Source organism: Hypanus sabinus, chromosome 18 (genome assembly GCF_030144855.1).
Source record: "Hypanus sabinus isolate sHypSab1 chromosome 18, sHypSab1.hap1, whole genome shotgun sequence".
Classification (NCBI taxonomy): Eukaryota; Metazoa; Chordata; class Chondrichthyes; order Myliobatiformes; family Dasyatidae; genus Hypanus; species Hypanus sabinus.
Window position 1 is genome coordinate 42394429 of NC_082723.1, and position 21330 is coordinate 42415758.

The following is a 21330-nucleotide window of genomic DNA, read 5'->3' on the forward strand; positions in this document are numbered from 1 at the left end:
ACAAAAACAAGGATGTTCTCAAAATCCACAACACATTGTCACAAATTTCCTCACTGCCACCAGCCAGTGAGCAGAAAATACTGTTTTTATCTCCTCCACATGGTGAAACCTTCTGGCAAAACTATCTGGCAAAGTGTGACCGAGAGGTTTTCACTTTCTCTCTCTGCTGTCATGTTGGTGCTATGTTGGAACTTGTTTGGAATTGCCTGACCTTGGCTGAACTAATACCACCAATAAAACTTTATTTTTACTGCAAAGCTCAAGTGTGGTCTTACGCAAAGCCCGGAGATTAAAAGGGAGAAAACTTGCCTTTAAAGGCTCACTGGTAATACTATCATCCTAAGAAAACAATCCAAATAGCGAATACCATGAAGGTGTTAGGAGATGAGAGCGATGGAACAAGTGGTATTATTTTTCATCTTATTCCAATGAACTAAGTGTCTGCCAAGAGGGACATAATTGTATTAGGGCTCCATTCAACAGAAAATTTTAAAGTCTGTATTTTGTGATTTGTAACTCCTATCAAGAGTAATTCTATTTAAACATAATTCCAATTAGATATATTAAAACTGAGATGGATATTGCAGAAGTCTTTGGGCAAATAACCTGGAGCATTATGTATTTCTAGCATTGGAGATGGCATACTGTATGTTCACTTTGCAGTTATAATCATTTTTCAGTGGATGTCAGACATATGGTGCAGTTGAGTACAAGAATAACAAGCAGTGCTAATGTCAAGAAAGCACACTCAGTGCCCTCTCTATTAGGTACACATGTACACCTCCTCCTAAACGCAAATATCTAATCATCAGACCATCATATGATATTATATAGGAATAGAATTAGGCCACTCAGCCTATCAAGTATGCTCTACCATTCCATCATGGCTGATTTTATTATCCCTCTCAACCCTATTCTGCTGCCTTCTCCCCATAACCTTTGATGCACTGATTAACCAAGAGCCTGTCAACCTCTGCTTTAAATATACTCAATGATGTTGCCTCCACAGCCATCTATAGCAACAAATACCACAGATTCATCACCTTCTGGCTAAATAAATTCCTGTTCCTGTTCTAAATGAAAGACTCTGTATTCTGAGGCTGTGCCCCTCTGGTACCAGACTCACCCACTATCAATAACATCCACTCTGTCTAGGCCTTTCAATGGTCAAGAGGTTTCAGTGAGATCCCCCATCATTCTTCTAAACTCCAGCAAGTACAGGCCCAGAGCCATTGAATGACCCTCATCTGTTAACATTTTTATTCCCATAATCATTCTCGTGAACCTCCTCAGGGCCCTTTCCAATGCCAGCACATCTTTTTAGATAAGGAAGCCAAAACTGCTCACAATACTCCATGCGTGGTGTTACCAATGCAACAAAAGCCTCAGCATCATACTTTTTTTCTTATAATCTAGTCCTCTCGAAGTCAATGCTAACATTGCACTGCACTGTCCCAACCTACAAGTTAACCTTTAGGGAATCCTGCAAAAGAACTGCAAGTCCCTTTGCACCTCAGCTATTTGAATTTTCTACCTGCTTACAAAAAGTCTACGCCACCTTTCCTTCTCACAAAGTGCAAACACTCCCCTACACTATATTCCATTTGCCACTTCTTTGCCCATTCCCCCAATCTGTCCAAGTCCTTCTGCAGACTCCCTGCTTCCTCAATACTACCTGCCCCTCCATTTATCTTTGTGTCATCTGTAAACATGGCCACAAAGTCATCAATTCTGTCATCCAAATCATTAACAAATAATTTGAAAAGTAATAGTTCCAATACCAACTACTGCACAACACCATTAGTCACTGGCAGTCAACCAGAATAGGCCCCCTTTATTCTGACTCTTTGCCTCCTGCCAGTGAGCCAATCATCCATGCATGTTAGTAACTTTCCTGTAATATCATGGGCTCTTAACTTGTTAAATAGCATCATGTGTGGCACCCATCAAAGGCCTTCTGAAAATCCAAGTAAATATCATTCATTGACTCTCCTTTGTCTAATCCGCCTGTTACTTCTTCAAAAAATTTCAGCAGACTTGTCAGGCAAGATTTTCCCAAAAGGAAACCATGCTGACTCTGGCCCACTTTATCATATGCCTACAAGTACCTCAAAACCTCATTCTTAATAATAGACTCCCAATATCTTCCCAATCACTGAAGTCAAACTAATTGGCCTATAATTTCCTTTCTGCTGTCTCCCTTCCTTTTTAAAAAGTGGAGTGACATTTGTCATTTTCCAGCCCTCTGGAACCATTCCAGAATTGAGTGGTTCTTGAAAGATCATTACTAATACCTCCAAAATCCTTTCAGATACGTCTTTCAGAACTCTGGGATATACACCTTCTGGTCCAGGTAACTTGTCTACCTTTAGACTTTTTAGTTCCCCAAGAACCTTCTCCCTAGTAATGGGAATTTCACACATTTCTGACCTTAACACACTCAGCACATTGCTTGTGTCTTCCACAGTGAAGACTGATGCAAAATACATATTAAGTTCATCTGCAAAACTTCTGGCCCCCATTACCTCTCCAGCATCATTTTCCAGTGGTCCAATATCCACTCTCACCTCTCTATTACAATTTATATATGTGAAAAACCTTTTGGTATCCTTTTTGATATTATTGGCTAGCTTATCTTCATAGTTCATCTTTCCCCTGCTTATGGCTTTTTTTTTGGATGCCATCTATGGTTTTTAGAAGCTTCCCAGTCATCTAACTTCCCACTAATATTTGCTATATGATAGCCCCTCTCTTTTGCTTTTATGCTGTCTTTAACTTCCCTTCACAGCCACGTCATCCTCCCTTTAGAATATCTCTTCTGCTTTGGAATGTATCTAACCTGGCTTTCTGAATTGTTCTCAGAAACTTCAGCCATTGCTGTTCTGTCATTATCCCTGCTAGTGTCCCCTTGCAATCAAATTTGGCTAGATCCTCACTCATACCCTCCGTAATTCCCTTTATTCCACTGTAATGGGCTTTATTTTCTTCTTCTTAAACTGCAGGCCGAATTCTATCATATTATGATCAATGCCTCCTAAGGGTTCCTCTACCTTAAGTTCCTTAATGAATTCTGGTTCATTACATAGCGCCCAATCCAAAATTGCTTTTCCCCTAGTGGGCTCAACCACAAGCTACTTTAAAATGCCATCTCATAGCACTCAACAAATTCCTTCTCTTGTAATTCAGCATCATCCAGATTTTCTCACTCTACTTGTATAATGAAATCTTACATGACCTTCGCAACATTGCCCTTATTACATGCTTTCTCTATTTTCTGTTGAAATCTATATCTCATATCCTGCCTACTGTTCGGGTGCTGGTATATAACTCCCATCAGGGTCTTTTTCTCAGAAACCGCCGATCTCCTGGATTTTCACACACAACAGTCTCTAGAGTTCACAGAGAATGGTGTGTGAAATAAGAAAAACATCCAAAGAGCAACAGTTCTGGCATGAAAATGTTTCATTAATGAAATAGGTCAGAGAAGAATGGCCAGACTAGTTCCACTTGACAGGAAGTTGACAGTAACTCAGATAACCATGTGTTGCAACAGTCGTGTGCAGAAGAGCACCTCTGCATGCGCAACACATTGAACCTTGAAGTAATGGACGACAGCAACAGAAGACCATGAATATGCACTCAGTAGCCAGTTAATTAAGTACAAGAGGTACCCAATTAAGTGGCTAATGAGTATATAAGCAACAAGCTAGAGAACACTTCCTATCAATGTTTGGTTACCCTGGTATGTTTAGTCATATCCAGATTTGTACATTGATTCTCAGTTGCCCATTCATTTCACCTAGTAACAGAAATACTATCTAGTTTGTGATTAACCTGTGCAAATCTAAAGGCACCAAGCTAGTTAACCTCAGGAGCCATATACATCATTATCCAGGGACCCTTGGAGCAAACTACATCCACAAGAGTTAAACTTATTTGTGAGGTCTTGCAAATCATGTGCTAATTCTCATCGGCTTTGTTTATAGATAAGAATGATGCAGGTGCACCATTTTAAGATTCAGTCTGGATAACCTTTGAATGGAATGATGAGGAAATATTTTAATAAAAAGCTGTTATTTGTAAATGGCATTCAATAATTCTTGGTCTTTTATTATCCCAAATAAAAGATAGAATAAAAGAATCAATCCGATCAAAAAACTTCTTAGTCAAAAAAACAGGAATATTCTGAAATAAATATAAAAATTTTGGTAAAATCGTCATTTTAACTACATGAATACAACCAACAAGTGAAAAGATAAGTGGGCTCCATCTACTAAATGAGTACTTCATAGTCCACTAAAGGAGAAAAGTTGAAAAAGGATGGAGGTCTCGCTTTGCCCAATCTAAGAATGTATTATTGGGCTGTTAATTTGCGATATATGTCCTTTTGGTTATATTGGAGTGATAGAAACAATCGGCCAATTTGGGTAGACCTGGAACTGAGAGCTGTGAGACAGTTTTACTTAACTTCATTATTAAGAGTTGCTCTACCTGTACAATTAGCTAAAGTTGCTAACTTAAACCTATATCCTGTGGTTAAGCACTCTTTACAAATTTGGCTCCAGTTCCGCAATTTTTTTAATCTTAAAAAATTTAAACCCTGTAGTATAATTTATTGTAATTACTTTTTTAAACCTTTCTGGACCGATCCAGTTTTTTTTACTTTGGAAAAAGCTGTTATTTTCAACAATGCTGCGCTAAAACAAATGGAATAGAAACACTCAGCATGTATCTGGGGAAAGAGAACCAGTAAATGTTTTAGATCTTGGAATCATCATCAGAACAGCGCAAGAAAGAACATAATTTAACAGTTTCTTTTCCCACAGATGCTGCCTGACCAGCTGAGTGTTTCCACGATCTTCTGTTTTTATTTCAGATATTCAACATCAGCAGTTTTTTAAAAGATTTTTCTAAACAAGTGGAAATTTGGTTTCTTAAGCATTATACCAGAACAAAAACAGTAGATCGAGAAGTTTGCTTTCTTTGCATTTTATAGCTTTTAATGTTAGTGGTACAGTAACATAGTTAGTAGAACTGTTGCATCACATGTCCAATGACCTGGTCCAATTCTGATCTCTGGTGCAGTCGGCATGGAGTTTTACATATTCTCCCTGTGACTGCATGGGTTTACTCTGAGTGCTGGCAATTCCTCCCACATCCCAAAGGCGTCTAGATTCACAGGTTAACTGGCCACTTGAAATTGTCCCTGGTGTGTTGATGAGTGGTAAAATCTCTAGGCATCTGATAGAAATGTGGAGAAAACTAAAAGCAATTCAAGTAAAATTATCATAAGTAGGTATTTGATGCTAGAGAAGACTTGGTGGGCTGAAGGTGCTCGTTTCTGTTGTATGACTCTCTGTTGTGCCCTGTAACGTATGTATTGCAAGCAGAATTTGAATACTTTCATTCTATTGTATATTTTTGCATCATTCCTAACCTTTCATATGTGCTCCATTGACGCATTGGAATTGCTCCTTAGCTAACGCTATCGAGTGAATTTAGGGCCTTCTGGGCTGCTTGACTTGACGTCCACCAGCAGTGTTCTTAGCTCAGTAAATCTGAAAGAAATTCAGTAGCTTTTGGTTCTTGTGTAAAGATTCCAGACATACCCCTGCTGGACCAGTGTAGTGGTTTGACGTCTATTAAATCACCACAGATTTTGTTTGGTTTGTGGTTCGTTCTTGTTATTTATAAGCCTCATCTATTTTCTGCAGTATTGTATTCTATTCTGGAAATCTGCTTGGCTGCAAGCCTATTTTATGTTGTTCTGTGCACTGCTGAATGACAGTGCCTCGTCCTCTGATTGTATTGTGTGACGTTGACTATTTGGAGGATTTTGCTGACCAATATAACACAAGTTTTATTCTATCATTTGCTTTTTGCATATCTCCCTCGTGTTTGGAAGATGTGACAAATTAAGTGTGTTTGTGGATTTTCTTATAAGCTATATTTCATGATTAATTGTTGAATTGTTTTAAAAGATCTTGGTATTGTGTTTGGGTATAAATGTTACTGATAATGTTGTGCTCAGTACTTTTCCTAATTTTCTACTCTATATCCTCTTAAATTCGCTATAACCCAAAATTCCTGTGGCCTTTGTGTTCTTCATCTATCACTGAATTACAGTTTCATAGAATCCTCTCCCAAACTAATTTATTCCCTTCTGCAGCCTCAGAGTACAGTATTTTAATTTCCCCCAGACTTCCCTTTTCCTTACAGCTTTTTCACTTTTGGAAAGGCAATACAGCTCTGCTTAATAAACATTTCCTGATTATTCCATCTATTTCTTTCCATTGTAGCATTACCCCAAAAGATGAACCATTTCCCCCACCTGCTCAGTAATGCAAATATCTAATCAGCCAACGTCATGCATAAAAGCATGCAGACTTGGTCAAGAGGTTCAGTTGTTGTTCAGACCAAACCTCAGAATGGGGAGGAAATTGAGCGGAGAATGAATGTTGGTGCCAGACAGAGTGGTTGAGTATCTCAGAAACCACTGATCAGCTGCAATCTTCACACACAATAATCTCAGGAGTTTATAGAGAATGGTGTAAAAAAAAGTAGTTCTGTGGGCAAAAATACCTTCTAATGCGAAAGGCAGAGGAAAGTGATCAGACTGGTTCAAGCTGACAGGAAGACGACATACCGTGGTATATACAAGTCCTGGTACTCTCACGGCGGTGGGGCGGCGGGGGGTAGTGTGTAGTAGAGATTATACTTCTAAGGGACAGCAGGTGAGACCTAAATAATCCAAACGGAAAATAGGATAAAATAATTTTGCTTAGTAAGCTCTGCCAATTGTTAAGCCTTATGTTAGGTTAAGCCTGATGTGCTGCAGAGGGATTAGTGCCGGTGTGTATGACTTATGATTTGCTGCTGCACTGCGAAGTTGCTTTGAAGTTTGCCCACACTGCAGAGGCTAGACCTGACGTAGATTTGAGGACCATTTTGTCAAGCACCTTCGGTCCATCTGCAAGATATTCCGATGGCCAACCATTTCAATTCATATCCCCATTCCCATTCCAACATGTTGGACAATGGCCTCCTTCGATGAGGCCACTTTCAGGTTGGAGAAGCAAGACATTATATTCCATGTAGGTAGCCTCCAACGCAATGGCATGAACATCAATTTCTCCAAAGTACTGTAATTTTACCCCTCGCTCTTTACTCTTCTTCAATTCCTCTCTCTGGCCCTTCCCCTTACTTCTTCTCCTCACCTCCACTTGATGCCTCTCCTCCTTCTCCTCCTCCCATGGTACACTCTCCTTTCCTAACAGATCCCTACTTCTCCATCCCCTTACCTTTTCCACCTATCACCTCCTGGCTTCTTACTTCATCACCCCTCCCCCATCAGCATGGCTCCACCTATCACAAATTAGCTTGCACTTCTTTCCCCCACCCACCCTCTTATTCTCGCATCCTCCCCCTTCCTTTCCCGTTCTGATGAACTGCTCTGCTTATTCATTTCCATAGATGCGACCTGATCTGCGGAATTCCTCCAGCATTTTGTTTGCGTTTTCTGGATTGGTGCTGGGTCCTTTATTATTTTTCATTTATATTAGTGATTTGGGAGAGAATATTGGTGGCCTGATTAGTAAGTTTGCTTATGCCTCCAAAGTAGATGGCATCATGGATGGTAAAGAACAGTGGTCCCCAATCATCGGGCCGCGGACCGGTACCTGGCCGCGAAGCATGTGCTACCAGGCTGCGAGGAAATAATATGATCTGTCGATATGAAACGATTTGAGTCAGCTGCACCTTTCCTCATTCCCTGTCACGCCCACTGTTGAACTTGAACGCTCGTGAGGTCTTTACGCACACGGAGTCATTACCCACGCGTGGTCATCAGTCGCTTCAAAGCAGTGATACCCTCGCGCCAGGGCTCACAGGTTGGCCTCGGGTAACCGGCAACCTGTTTCCTGGAGCGCAGACAGATGGGTGCCGCCTCTAAACCTGTTCAGCACACCAAATGTTCATGGGGAACCAGGTACTAAGATATTCGCAGACGACCTAATTCAGGCTCAGGGCTTTGTAAGTAGCAGAGCAGCTACCGCGCTGCGATCTACTGAAAGTCATCCCTCAAGCCGAACTTTTGTCAGCCGATAGATCCTACCTTCCTACAAGGGGGGGTGGGTGCATGCCCTGTCAAACTCCTCACTCGGTCGGTCGCTCTCTCCGGACTGCGACAGCCACAGCACCGGGATGGGGACCTCGGGCCCTTACCTTGTGCTCTCACTGGTGTGTTGCAATGATTTTATATGTTCATACAAGGAAAATATGCACTGTGTGTTTAATATCCAAATGTTACTTAAAATGTTACTGTGCTATTGACTTATAAGTGAGTTATAATTGACTTATCACTATGTTCATGTGAGGAAAATATGCACTGTGTTTAATATTAAAGTCGTTAGATAAACTCTTTTAGAAACAAAATTGAGTGCATTAACCACTAATAAGTGACTTATAGTTGATTTATCACCTATATTACGGTCATGATTAACACCCCCATCTCCTGCCCCCACCACCATCGGCCGGTCCGCAAGAATATTATCAATATTAAACCTGTCCGTGGTGCAAAAAAGGTTGGTGACCCCTAATCTATTCCATAATTATCAGAGGTTATGGGCTCCGTATCTAAGAAAGGGTGTGCTGGCAGAGGAGAAGGTTCTCAGAGTTGTATACTGTATACATACTTAGATAATAAAATGAACTTTTGAAGCTTTAAACACTTGAAAGGAGGTTTACATGAATGATCCCAGGAACTTAAGGGTTAATGTAGCAGAACTGTTTATGGCTCTGGGCCTGTACCCACTGGAGTTTAATGGAATGGAAGGGGACTCAATCTCTTTGCACCCTACCATATATTGAAAGACCTTGACATAGTAGACATGGAGAGGCTGTTTCCATTCATCGGATACTCTAGGACAAGAGAGCACAGCCTCAGACTAGAAGGATGTCCCTTTAGGACGCAGATGAGGAGGAATTTCTTTAGCCAGACTGTGGTGAATCCATGGAATTCATTGCCACAGGTGGCTCTGGAGGTTAAGTCATTAGGTGTACTTAACACAGAGATTGATAGGCTCTTGAATTGTAAAAGCGTCAAAGACTACAGGAGAAGGCATTAGAAATAGCATTAAGGGGAATAATAAATCAGCCATGATCGAATGTCACAGAAGACTCGATGGGCTGAATGGCCTAATTCTGCTCCTATGTCTTATGTTCTCCCTAAATATGGAATACAGAATATACAACAATCTCAGAAAACATTGCACCCTTTCCTTCCAATAACTTGGCACATGGATCATGTGAGCACGTTTCAGTGAATCTTTTACTCCAGGCTTCTGTTAGACCAGGGGTGGGCAAACTTTTTGACTTGAGGGCCACAAAGGGTTCTAAAATTTGACAGGGGGGCCGGACCAGGAGCAGATGGACGGAGTGTTTTGGTAATACACCTCATAAGAGAAAATAAAATATCATGGGATATGTAGAAAACATATGCTTTAATTTCAATTGAAAATGAACAAATGCATTACAACAAAATATCTGTTTTTGAAGTCCCATGGTATTTAGCTATTTATTGAAATGTCTTTTAAAACACTGAAAATTAAATGAATAAAATACAGCTTTTTTTAATAGTAAGTTATTATTTTAAAGCACTGAAAATTCTGTTATCCTTCAAGATATTATCATCATCATCACTCTCCTCCTGACTGTCTTTATTTCAAAAATGGTAGGAGATGCAGGTCTACTTGTCCTGCTCCTTCTTATTCAATTGTCCCCCGTGCCAAAACTCAACAACGACCCGCACAATGACAGAACAGTGAGAGCGCGCCAATATGCGGAGCTCTGTGCTCGCAAATCCCCGCAGGCTATCTCCCTTAGCCGGAACGCTGGCTAATTGTGAGCCGGTTCGGATGTGCCAGGAAATGGGTCGCCACAAGGTCACAAAGTAAAGCGCAAATGTGGAGTAATACGCTGCACCTCAACAAAGGTCAATGTATATAGAGTGCGTCATCTATTGGGAAAATGCCAGAATTGCGGGGGGAAAACGTTAACAAGGTTTATTAATATAATTTCATCAAGTTCTGCGGGCCGGATTAAAAAGCTTAACGGGCCGCATATGGCCCGCGGGCCGAAGTTTGCCCATGCCTGTGTTAGACAAAGTTGATACTTTGATAATTCAGCAAGATGAAGAAAGCATTTCTCTCAAAGCACTAAACTGGTGTGGCAAATATATAAAACTTCCACTTTTTCAGAAAGCAGTTGCACAGCGAGAGCTATGCTAGAAAGAAGATGAAATGACCAGGTGATATCCAAGGACTTGTAAGCCAAGATAAGATGTATTGAGAAGGTCAGCTGTTGTGGTAATTTTCTGCAGTTGTTCTGTGCATTTTAATCAAAGTCAATAGTGACATGTTCTAATGCAATATACACAATTGACCAAAATTCTGAAGTCTCAACACATTAACTCACAGCGCAATATTTATATTGACAGTCAGTAAGAGTGAAATATCAGAGGAACCTTTCTTGTCCACTCAGTTTTCTTCAAGCCTCCAGATTTCTAGGAGACAATGTGGTAACATGGTGAATATCCCCTTGAATCAGAAATTTGGAACGGAATAAACACCTAGGCATCTGGGATATGCGGAGTACAATAGAACTGTGTAGGATTGGAAAGTAGGTCAAATATTTTTTAAAAAACACTGTCTAGATGACTAATAATTAAGCAGTGTGAAATGCTAAACTGAAAATCATGAAAAAAAAACAGTAGACTGTGAAAGAAAAAGGCAAATGATTGAACGATCCCCGGGATATGTTAGGATTACTTTCAGAGATCTTGCAAGAATACAAACCTGTTGGAATATTTGATAAGTTTTATAGACTCCAGAAGTAATTTAGGTTGAAAACTGGGAAAATTCCTTTGGGATTTTTCATCAGAAATAGTTATTTGCAGCTTTCTATATTAAAATGCACAATATCCAAAGCTGTTCTGTTTGTGCACTTGAGTTATCTAGATTTTTAAAATGAAAATGAAAATGTAAAGCTCACATTCTTATAATAGCCATAGAATCTAACAGGGATCCTTACTGAACTATTTAAAGGAAAGCTGCCTTTATATCGAAGTTTGCTCTGGATTGGTCTGGCTGTGTAGGTACCCAGAAATTGCACTAAGTGGCCCCATGTTAGGGTGGAAATTGTAACCCTGCTTATGTCCTAATACGCATCTATTTAATGGAATGTGGTATCTGCAAATTCCAAATTCCAAATAATGACATCAACATCAGATGCTCCCACTGAGCAATAAATGAATCAATGCAAAGATATATTCATTATTTCCCATCTTATACACTCACTAAAAATCTTATGACTTTAAGTCTGTATCAAGTATCATTTGAGTGAGTAATTTGGACACCTCATATACACCAAGGTGAAGCTGTACTAGAGCTGTGTTCTCTCCACACTCTTGTACAGGTCAGAATGCTGGTAACATGGCAGAGAACAACCTTGCCAAGCTGTTGTCATTCTACACCATGAGCCTCCAGAAGAACCTCCTTATTTTCTAGCCAAGAAAGATCTCCAACCTGGCCTTACTCCTACAGTGTCACCAAGACACTGGCTACAATCATCATGAGGAAATGTTGGAGATGGATTGGGCACGTGATGAGAAAAGAGGCCAACTCCATCATCAAGACAGGACATCAGTGGACCCTTGAGGGTTGGAGGAAACGCAGGGGACCAAAATCTTGTAATGATGAACACCGCATTAATGCTTGGCATGGTTCCATCCAGTCAGAAATGAGAACCCTGAACCACACCTGGAGCACCATAGAGAAGATGGGCAAGGAGAAACAGAGATAGTGGACTTTCATTGGTGCTTTATATGCCAGTGACGTAGCAGGGAGTAACTAGCTATAGAATTCTGAAAGAGGATAATAATACATACACCAAACCCTCACATCAGTGGGGATCTAATGCTTAATTAGAACAAGATGAACAATTGTAGGCAATATTGTAAAACCTTATTAAAGCCCACCCTACTCCCAAGCTGGACTTCCTTTGAAGGAGATTCCTCCTCAGAAAACTAGATAGGGAAGTTTATCTTCTGTTTTTCCCCATGTGATAAATTACCTCGATGTTGATGCTTGTGGACCTTCAGTTGAGGTGCCAGTCAGCTTCACAAACACCAAAGCAACAAATTCACTAGCTAACCTCGGCCAGAGATTTCGTTGTTGAATACCCAACAGGTTCTAATAGTTAGCTTGCTAAGATTCCTCAGGATTTGCACTGGACTTTGAAATGGCATAACATGTCACTCAGTTCCAGAGTAATAAAGGATGGGCAATAAATGTCAGTGGGTGTTGTGTGGAAAGAAAATGATTGAGCTCACTTCACATTTATTAATGATGCAGGTGTTGATCTATATCTTCTGATGTATAAATTTACTGCCCATATTTTCTGCTGAAAATGCAAAAAAAAAGGAACAAATGGACTCTGTGACCTTTACTTTTCAACAATCAATTTTCATGTTCTGCATTACAAGATTTTGTGCACATTCTAAGCAGCTGGGAAATAAATAATAGAACTGTTAAAACCCAAAATGGCATTCTCAGTAAGTTGAATCCTTGACGCACAAACTGCTGCACAATTTATGGCAAATTCTGTATCTTGTTTCATCCTAATTTAACTATAATAGTATGTTTAGTTCAAATTATTTGGAAGCTTTTATCATCTAAAAGGTTCACCTACAGCTTTGATCTATTTGCATACCTGTTTGGATGCAGGCAATCTGGTGTTAACAGGGAAACAAAGTCATATGGTTCAGACAATGCCATTGTCAATGTGAACCATCACTAACCATCTACTATAGGTTCATTAAAGCATATGGAGGATATAGGAAGAGGAAAAGCAAGTCCAATCCATCTCTTCTTTCTCTCTTTCAGCTGTGTCCACTATTCGTGTGAAGCCACTGACTGTCAAGAGCTCAGACTTCAAAATGCAATACTGAACTGCACAGGTGCTGGGCACTACAATGGGGACCAATGCACTGTGTCCTGCAAAGACGGCTACGTGCTTCACCAGCGAAGAGACGAAGAGACCTCTAAACGCCAGGTTAGTTGATAATCTTTATATTTTCGGGATGGTCAACAACAAGAAATTCTAATACTGCACTTGGCTATTTCTCTAACGTCTTGATTCTGTAAGGATTGTTTATCTCATCTCAATTTAGACTACATTTAATATTTCAAAGGAAAAGCTTTGGAAATTACAGTACTGGGTGTAGGAAGCTAAAGCTGGCATTGCAGACATCATTTATTGTGAATGCCAGATGTTAAGAAGAAACTGCAGCCCCCGGGTAGAAGGCGTAACTTATTTGTTGTTTCTTAACATTGCTGCTCGATGACAAACAGAACGCTTCAAGATAGTACCTGGTTCTACGAGGCAATTAAGAAGCTGGAATCAGTTCCAACATTCCCATAAGGATTGAATGTTCTCACCTTACTGTAGCTTCTCCAGAGATACCATTCTGATCTATTTACCAGTTTCACAGTCTGTTATCCACTTAGTATTGATTATAATCCTCATTATTTGTTTCAAAGATGTATCATGTGAAAATGCCCTCTGATCTGACCTGAAACACAGGATTTAATTAGGACACTGCATGATGAAACTCAGTTCTATTGGGTTGAAGTTTGTAAGCAGTGTTCATTGGCCAGACAGGAGGATTCTTGAACTGCAAATTTCTTAGCAAAGTATTTAGATATTACTATTTATACAGCAATTAATCTATAAACCATTCATAAAGTGTAAAATTGAGTACAATAATACATTAAGATTTGTAGGTTTTCTATGTTTCTCAGTGGAAACCAGGGAAAAATTAACAGGAAGGATTGGTTTATTATCGGATCGAGTCCTGTTTTAAATTTTTCCTTGCACATGCAAACATCAGAAACAATGACGTAAAATTGATTATACATACCAAACTAAGTAGCGCTTAAATTCATAAAATCTTTGGGTTACAGAATTCTTATTGGGTGGACTTTCAAATTTCCCAGTTAGATGCAGATTCAGATTCAAACACTGTATTGTCATTCTAACCGTACATCAGCTCTGCAGGTCAGAATGAGACAGCTTTTTCCAGGAGCAGTACAATTGTAACTTAACAAACGCGACACTAAATAATGAACACAACAATAAATAATAAAACGCAACAGCCACATGTCAGTTAAAATCAAGTTATAAGTGTCCTGTGCAAGTTAAAAGTGTCCAAAACAGAGTCAGGTAGAGCAGCTATTTAGCAGTTTGACTGCCTGTGGGAGGGTTTTTTGATGACCATTTTTCAAGTACCACCTTGCACAGGAAAACAATAAACAAACTGCTGGAGGAAATCAGCGTGTCTGGCAACATCTGGAGAGGAAAATGGACAGTTGATTTTCCAGGTTGAAACCGTTCATGTAGAGTGATTCAGGGACCCAGTCCAGATAACATGTCCCAACCCAAACCTTGACAGTCCACTCCCTTCTACTGAATCCACTGATCCACTGAATTACTTCAGCAGTTTGTTTTCCTTCAGATTACAGCATCAGCTCTCGTGTTGCCATGGCAAAGCAGTAAGTTGCTCATGGGAAGATTAAAAAAAACCACTCCAGAGCGTCTAGGAGAAAGTTGATCTTTTAAAGCCTGGGGAATTCATGTATTAGGTTCGAAATCCTGGAAGTAGTGGCAGAACTTGGTGTTCACCTGGCGGAGAATCTCACCTGGTCCCTCAACACCAGCTCCATAGCAAAGAAAGCCCAGCAGCATCTCTGCTTTCTGCGAAGGCTGAGGAAAGTCCATCTCCCCCCCCCCCCCCATCCTCATCACATTCTACAGAGGCTGTATTGAGAGCATCCTGAGCAGCTGCAGCACTGCCTAGTTCAGAAATTGTACCATCTCAGATCGCAAGATAGTGAGGTCAGCTGAGAAGATCATCGGGGTCTCTCTTCCCGCCATTATGGGCATTTACACTACACACTGCATCCACAAAGCAAACAGCATTATGAAGGACCCCACGCACCCCTCATACAAACTCTTCTCCCCCCTGCCATCTGGGAAAAGGCACCGAAGCATTCAGGCTCTCATGACCAGACTATGTAACAGTTTCTTCCCCCAAGCTATCAGACTCCTCAATACCCAGGGCCTGGACTGACACCATACTGCCCTATGGTCTTGTTTATTATTTATTGTAATGCCTGTTTTGTGCACTTTATGCAGTCCTAGGTAGGTCTGTAGTCTAGCGTAGTTTTTTTTCTGTGTTGTTTTTTATATAGCTCAGTCTAGTTTTTGTACTGTGTCATGTAACACCATGGTCCTGAAAAACGTTGTCTTGTTTTTACTGTGTACTGTACCAGCAGTTATGGTCGAAATGACAATAAAAAGTGACTTGACTTGACTTGAGAAACAGGGCAGTGAGGCAACTTAATTGAAAGTCATTGAGAAATGCAGTTCTGAAACAGGCCATTTCACCCATCAAGGCTGTACTGAATATCAACCAGCCAGCTGCCCTAATCTTACTTTGATCCAATATTTTTATCCTCCGTATATTAAATCAATCACTGACACACTAGGGACAATTTATATTGGTCAATTAACCTAGCATGTTTTAGTGATGTAAAAGGAAACTGAAGCATCTGGAACAATCACACAGAGTCACAGAGAGAATGCGTGGGCTCTGCACAGTCTGCACCCAAGGTCACGACTGAACTTGGATCTCCAGTGCTGTCAGGCAACAGTTCCATTCGCTACTCCACTTCCTCGTCTGCCCAAGATTTTTTTTTACCCTTTTTGGTTAGCTCGGGCAAGAGATGACATGGCTGTAGAAACGGGTGAGGAAGGAGGACAGAGGATGGAACTATTTTGTTATTATCTGGATTATGTCATTTACGGTTTTCCTGCCTTTCAGTTTTGTATGTTCACATCCAAGAACTTGTTACATGATACCACTTGTTTCTAAAACATAACTTACATGCACCCTGAACGAAAATATTAACTTCTCATATTTTACTCCTGGGTCCCAGAACAAGTCAGCTCACAGCTGTTGTAAGTTGGCATATTTCTTAAAACAGTGTCGAAACTGCCAACTGAAGGCAGCTGTGAGCATACTAAACAAATCAGGTTCTTGTTTTCAGTTGCTCTGACTTGCACTTTGGATCTTTGTGGTGAAATGCAACCTAATCATTTTTCTGTCCTGATAAGGGGCAGCAAATTGTTCCAAAATTCACCAACGTACTCTTGCAGAGAAGAGTGCATTGATGCTAAAATATCACAAAACCCAAAGGCGTTGGATTAAACAGTTGCAAGGTGTTAGGTTCAAAAGAAACATATGATAGCACTCGGGTAACTTCCTTCCTCAAGTCTGATGCTATCGTGTAACATAAGAGATATGTAACATACCTTGTAATGGCAGATGCAATCTCAATGGCTCTTCACACAGCTTTAGACCACCTGGACAACACAAACACCTACGTCAGGATGCTGTTCATCGACTATAGCTCAGCATTTAATACCATCATTCCCACAATCCTGATTGAGAAGTTACAGAACCTGGGCCTCTGTACCTCCCTCTGTAATTGGATCCTCGACTTCCTAACCGGAAGACCTCAATCTGTGTGGATTGGTGACAATATCTCCTCCTCACTGATGATCAACATTGGTGCACCTCAGTGTCCTTACACTACTACTCTACACTCTTTATACCTATGAATGTGTGGCTAGGCATAGCTCAAATACCATCTATAAATGTGCTGATGATACAGCCATTGTTGGTAGGATCTCAGGTGGTGATACAGGACATACAGGAGCAACTAGTGGAATAGTGTCACAGCAACAACCTGGCACACAATGTCAGTAAGATTGTGGACTTCAGGAAGGGTAAGATGAAGGAACACATACTAATCCTCATAAAGGGATCAGAAGTGGAGAGAGTGAGCAGCTTCACGTTCCTGGGTGTCAAGTTCTCTGAGGATCTAACCTGGTTCCAATATATCGATGTAGTTATAAAGAAGGCATGGCAGTGACTATAGTTCATCAGGAGTTTAAAGTGATTTGTTATGTCAAGAAATACACTCAAAAACTTCTAAAGTTGTACCGTGGAGAGCATTCTGATAGGCTGCATCACTGTCTGGTATGAGGTTTGAGGGTCTGGTATGGGAGTGGGGGAGGAGTGCTACTTCACAGTACCGAAAGAAGCTGCAGAGGGTCGTACAGTATGTGTACAGTACCATCTTGGGTACTAGCGTACAAACTGCCCAGGACATCTTCAGGGAGTGGTATCTCAGAAAGGCAGTATTCATTATTAAGGACCTCCAGCACCCAGGGCATGCCCTTTTCTCACTGTTACCATCAGGTAGGAGATACAGAAGCCTGAAAGCACACACTCAGCAATTCAGGAACAGCTTCTTCCCCTCTGCCATCTGATTCCTAAATGGACATTGAATCCCTGAACACTACCTCACTTTCTATTCTTACTGTTTTTTGCACAATTTTTAATCTATTCAATATAGGTTGATGTAATTGATAGATTACATTGATGTAATTGATAGATATAGGTTCAATGTAATTGATAGATTTATTTATTTATCTATATTATGTATTGCATTGAACTGCTGCTGCTAAGTTAATAAGTTTCATGACACATGCTGGTGATAACAAACCTGATTTTCATTCTGATTCCACTTGAGTCCACAGATTTGTACAGTATAGAGCACAAGGTGCTTTAGCCCTTTGATCCGGCATCAGTTGACAGAAATGAAACAAAGGGTATTTTTTTTCACATTAAGTGAAATACAGTGGGTCTAATATTCCCGTGAGGTTCATTCATCTGCCAGGTTGCATTCACTGAGAAAATTAAGTCTGCTTTTTTGACATTTGTTACCCAAATACAGCAATCAATAATTTTATACTGAGTTCTGGAGAAGTGCTTCCTCCCCCATCTGATTCTATAAAGAGAAATACACAGTACTTGGTTGGAAGCTGTGTGCAGATGGCTGCTGCTCTTTAGCCTTTCTCAGATTTCTGTGCCTGCTTGCTCATGGGCAGAGGTGAGGGAAAAGCTGGAGGTCAAACTGTGTCCATCCTCCTGCTTTGCCTCTGGGTTCCTTGCTTGAGTTCATTAGTAGAGTACTAGTGTCCTGCACAGATTCTATGGCTTCACTTCAGGTCAGCACGAGGAGGTCATTGAAAAGGTAAAATGGTCACCAATTTTATTTTACCTTATCTTGTGCAAACATCTCAATTAAGAGCAAAGGAAAACTCCATCCCATCAATCTCCCCTGCAATCCAATTTAATGAAGTCTACTCTCATCCTAACCTCCACTCTTACTGTTTTAATGCTTTCATGATTAACACTTTAGGATGCTTTCATTTTTCATGTAGGTTTAAAATAATTAAATAAACACACTTGACTGTTTTTGAATGACTTTGATTGTCAAGGATATTTAAAAATAATTTCAAGACCTCTGACCGCGTTGGGCTGCCAATAACTCATCATTATATTCTGAAGGGTAGGCCTTAGGTTATGTAACTTGAGGCCAAGCCAGTGCATCACTTGAGACACTGCTTGGGTACAAGGGTCATCCAGTCTTCTCAATCTGTAATAAATTAGTGCAAGTAAGCATGGTGGGCAGTAAGTCTAGGAGTAGGCTGTATACAAGACCATTAAGTAAAAGAACAGAAATCTGTCTCATTCACAAGCTTCCAAAATCCTCCAGTCTCTATTGTACTATGGTCATTATATTTCTAATCATCACAAGCACACATATAGAATTTGATAGCCTGTGAATTAAATATTAATTTCTTAAAGGTAGGAAGTAATTGAATGAGCTGTATTTAGTGGATTAATAGTTGCCATGATATATTTTTCCTCAGAAAACTCTGAGTTTAACGTCAAAAGCTGTGATGCGGATGGTTAAATGCCACGTGCATCTTTGACAGGTGTTAGTCAAAGATGTCCACCATATTAAATATTCACTCTTCAAGCTCACACATGAATAACAGATATCAGGTGAGGCACATAGATTTAACAGTGTAATATTGAACAGGCCTTGTTAATTTTGCATGGAAAATTTGACTGCCCATTCATAGACATTGAGATAGACATTTTATAATCCATTTATAATTTCCCTAATCTGGCAGTGACTGACAAGGGTCAAATCGTGGATAGATTCCTCTTAAATAATCTAAGGACCCAATATGTTGTATGAAATTGTAGGGCCCAGGATTTTGTTGTCTTCATGAACTGCTTAATTAATCAAAACTTATCTGAGAATGACACTCCCAGTAGGTCCTCCTCGAACAGGGGTTCCCAACCTGGTGTCCATGGACCCCTTCCTTAATGGTCCAAGACATGAAAAAAGGTTGGGAATCTCTGCTCTGGAACACCCTCATGAGGTAGAAGAAGCCCCACCCATAATTCCATGCTACACCGACAATGATAACCTCACTCGTGACTTGAGTCACTAGAATTTTTGGGAATTCTAGTGAGGCGGACTGTTGTCGACATTTGTGGAATACAACATGGGTTACGAAAGCAGAGCCCAAAATTAAAGCTGACTGGTGAGGATTCTCCATTGTGTCACTATTTCAGAAACAATAACTGTCCATGAGTAACTATAACTGTGAGATGTTCTCTCCGCAGGATTACAAAGAAAACAGATTTTGTTACTATCTATTAAAATTAATGTATTCAAAGGCTATAAAACACGGAGGAAAGGGAAATATGAATTAGTGCTTTCCAAAAGACATTAACACTCAGGGTCACCAGTCATTTCAAACCCGACTGTAGCTAATTAAGATAAATGTTTTGGTGTAGGCCTCAATTTCTCCACAGGGAATTTTCTGGGGTTGAACTGAGCATGTGCAAGCTATGCTTGTGTGAATCCTGCCTTTGCAATCCACTGGGCTTCTTTATTACAAAAACAGATTGAGCAAAGCAAAGCATTTAAAGGAATAGTTTGCTGACTGATAACAGATCTAGTACACAACAACTTTCATGATGTGGCTCTTGTATTTCACAACGTTCATTATTTCTGAAGAAAATAATAATAATAATAATAATAATAAATTATAGAGCCAGACATAAACTGAACCAGGGCATTCTTACATGTGGTAAGACTATTGATGTAGAGGATATTTTAGATTCAGTACAGATAGATTTCCATTTTAAACTAAAAGAATCCATTCAAGTTGAATGCCTCAACTACAGCATGAAGTTCTGTTTATAAGAGGAAATGAGTACAAAGTCACTTATGGTGCCAAGATGATGGTCATCAGGGAATGGGGCCACAAGGCTTGATTTTCAAACCTACTGTCAGTGGCAATGCTAAAACATTAGGCTTTGAGTACAGTAACATGCAGGTCTCTATATTTAGCTGAGAGACACCATCAAGGGAAGGTTGTCCCCTCCTGGTTACACGTCCACACTCAAAAGTTAACATGTACAACGGTGCCTTAGGTGAGATAGTTATGACATTTGCTTGTCTGCATGTCAAAGTGACAGGTTACTATTCCTCAAATTTAACTGTCTCAAAGCAGAGGGACTTCGATTTGTAAAATATGAGCATATTTCATTTTTATTACTGCCCTGACACGCTCACAAAAACTGTTAGAGAGGAACAGCACATCTTTAAATCATTAAGTGCAGGGTTTCTTTTATTGGCTGTGTACAAACAATGTTTCTTTTAACTGTATATTTTTCTCACAATCTAAACTATTTTACAAACCAAAACAAAGTTTTAATTTAGTCAGAATAGTTCAGTTTCCAGGTCGCTTTCTACATACTTTGGAGCTCTTGAGTAAGTTATTAGTTCTTAAAGGGGTACTGAATTTATAAAAGGTCTTATATATAGAATTATTTGCAATAACATAATAGTACAAATCACATCACTTGCACATAATACAAGAAAATGTCTCAGTAAAATTATAAAGTTATGTGCCTTCTCAAAGAAATGTCAGTGTAAAAATTATCCATGCATTCAATCTTCACTTCAAATTCCTTCATAGAATAACCCTTTTTGGCCACACCTCAGTCCAATAATAAGTCTACATTTATTCAAGTTTGGCTTCTAGGGCATCACATGAATTCTATTTTCTCACCATCAGTAGTCTTCAATCAGCCGCACCTTTATGCTCTGAAATTTCACATCCATTCTCATAGCATCATCATCCCCTCCCACCCCAAGTATCTTTTTTCACACTGGTTGTACATCCACGTTGGTGCAGCTGTCATTGATCCTATTATGGTTATTATTCCATGGATTTACTGAGCATGTCCACAGGAACTAAATCTCAGGATTG

The 21330-nt window shown here is 40.0% G+C and overlaps 1 protein-coding gene across 1 annotated transcript in view; it reads left to right on the forward strand.

Moving 5' to 3' along the window:
* The window catches only part of pappaa (pregnancy-associated plasma protein A, pappalysin 1a), a 357796-nt gene that overhangs the window by 173566 nt on the left and 162900 nt on the right, over positions 1–21330 (forward strand). The window contains exon 14 of the mRNA XM_059994294.1: positions 12942–13110. Within this exon, the coding sequence (XP_059850277.1) occupies positions 12942–13110 (169 nt within the window). The remainder of the gene's footprint in view (positions 1–12941; positions 13111–21330) is intronic.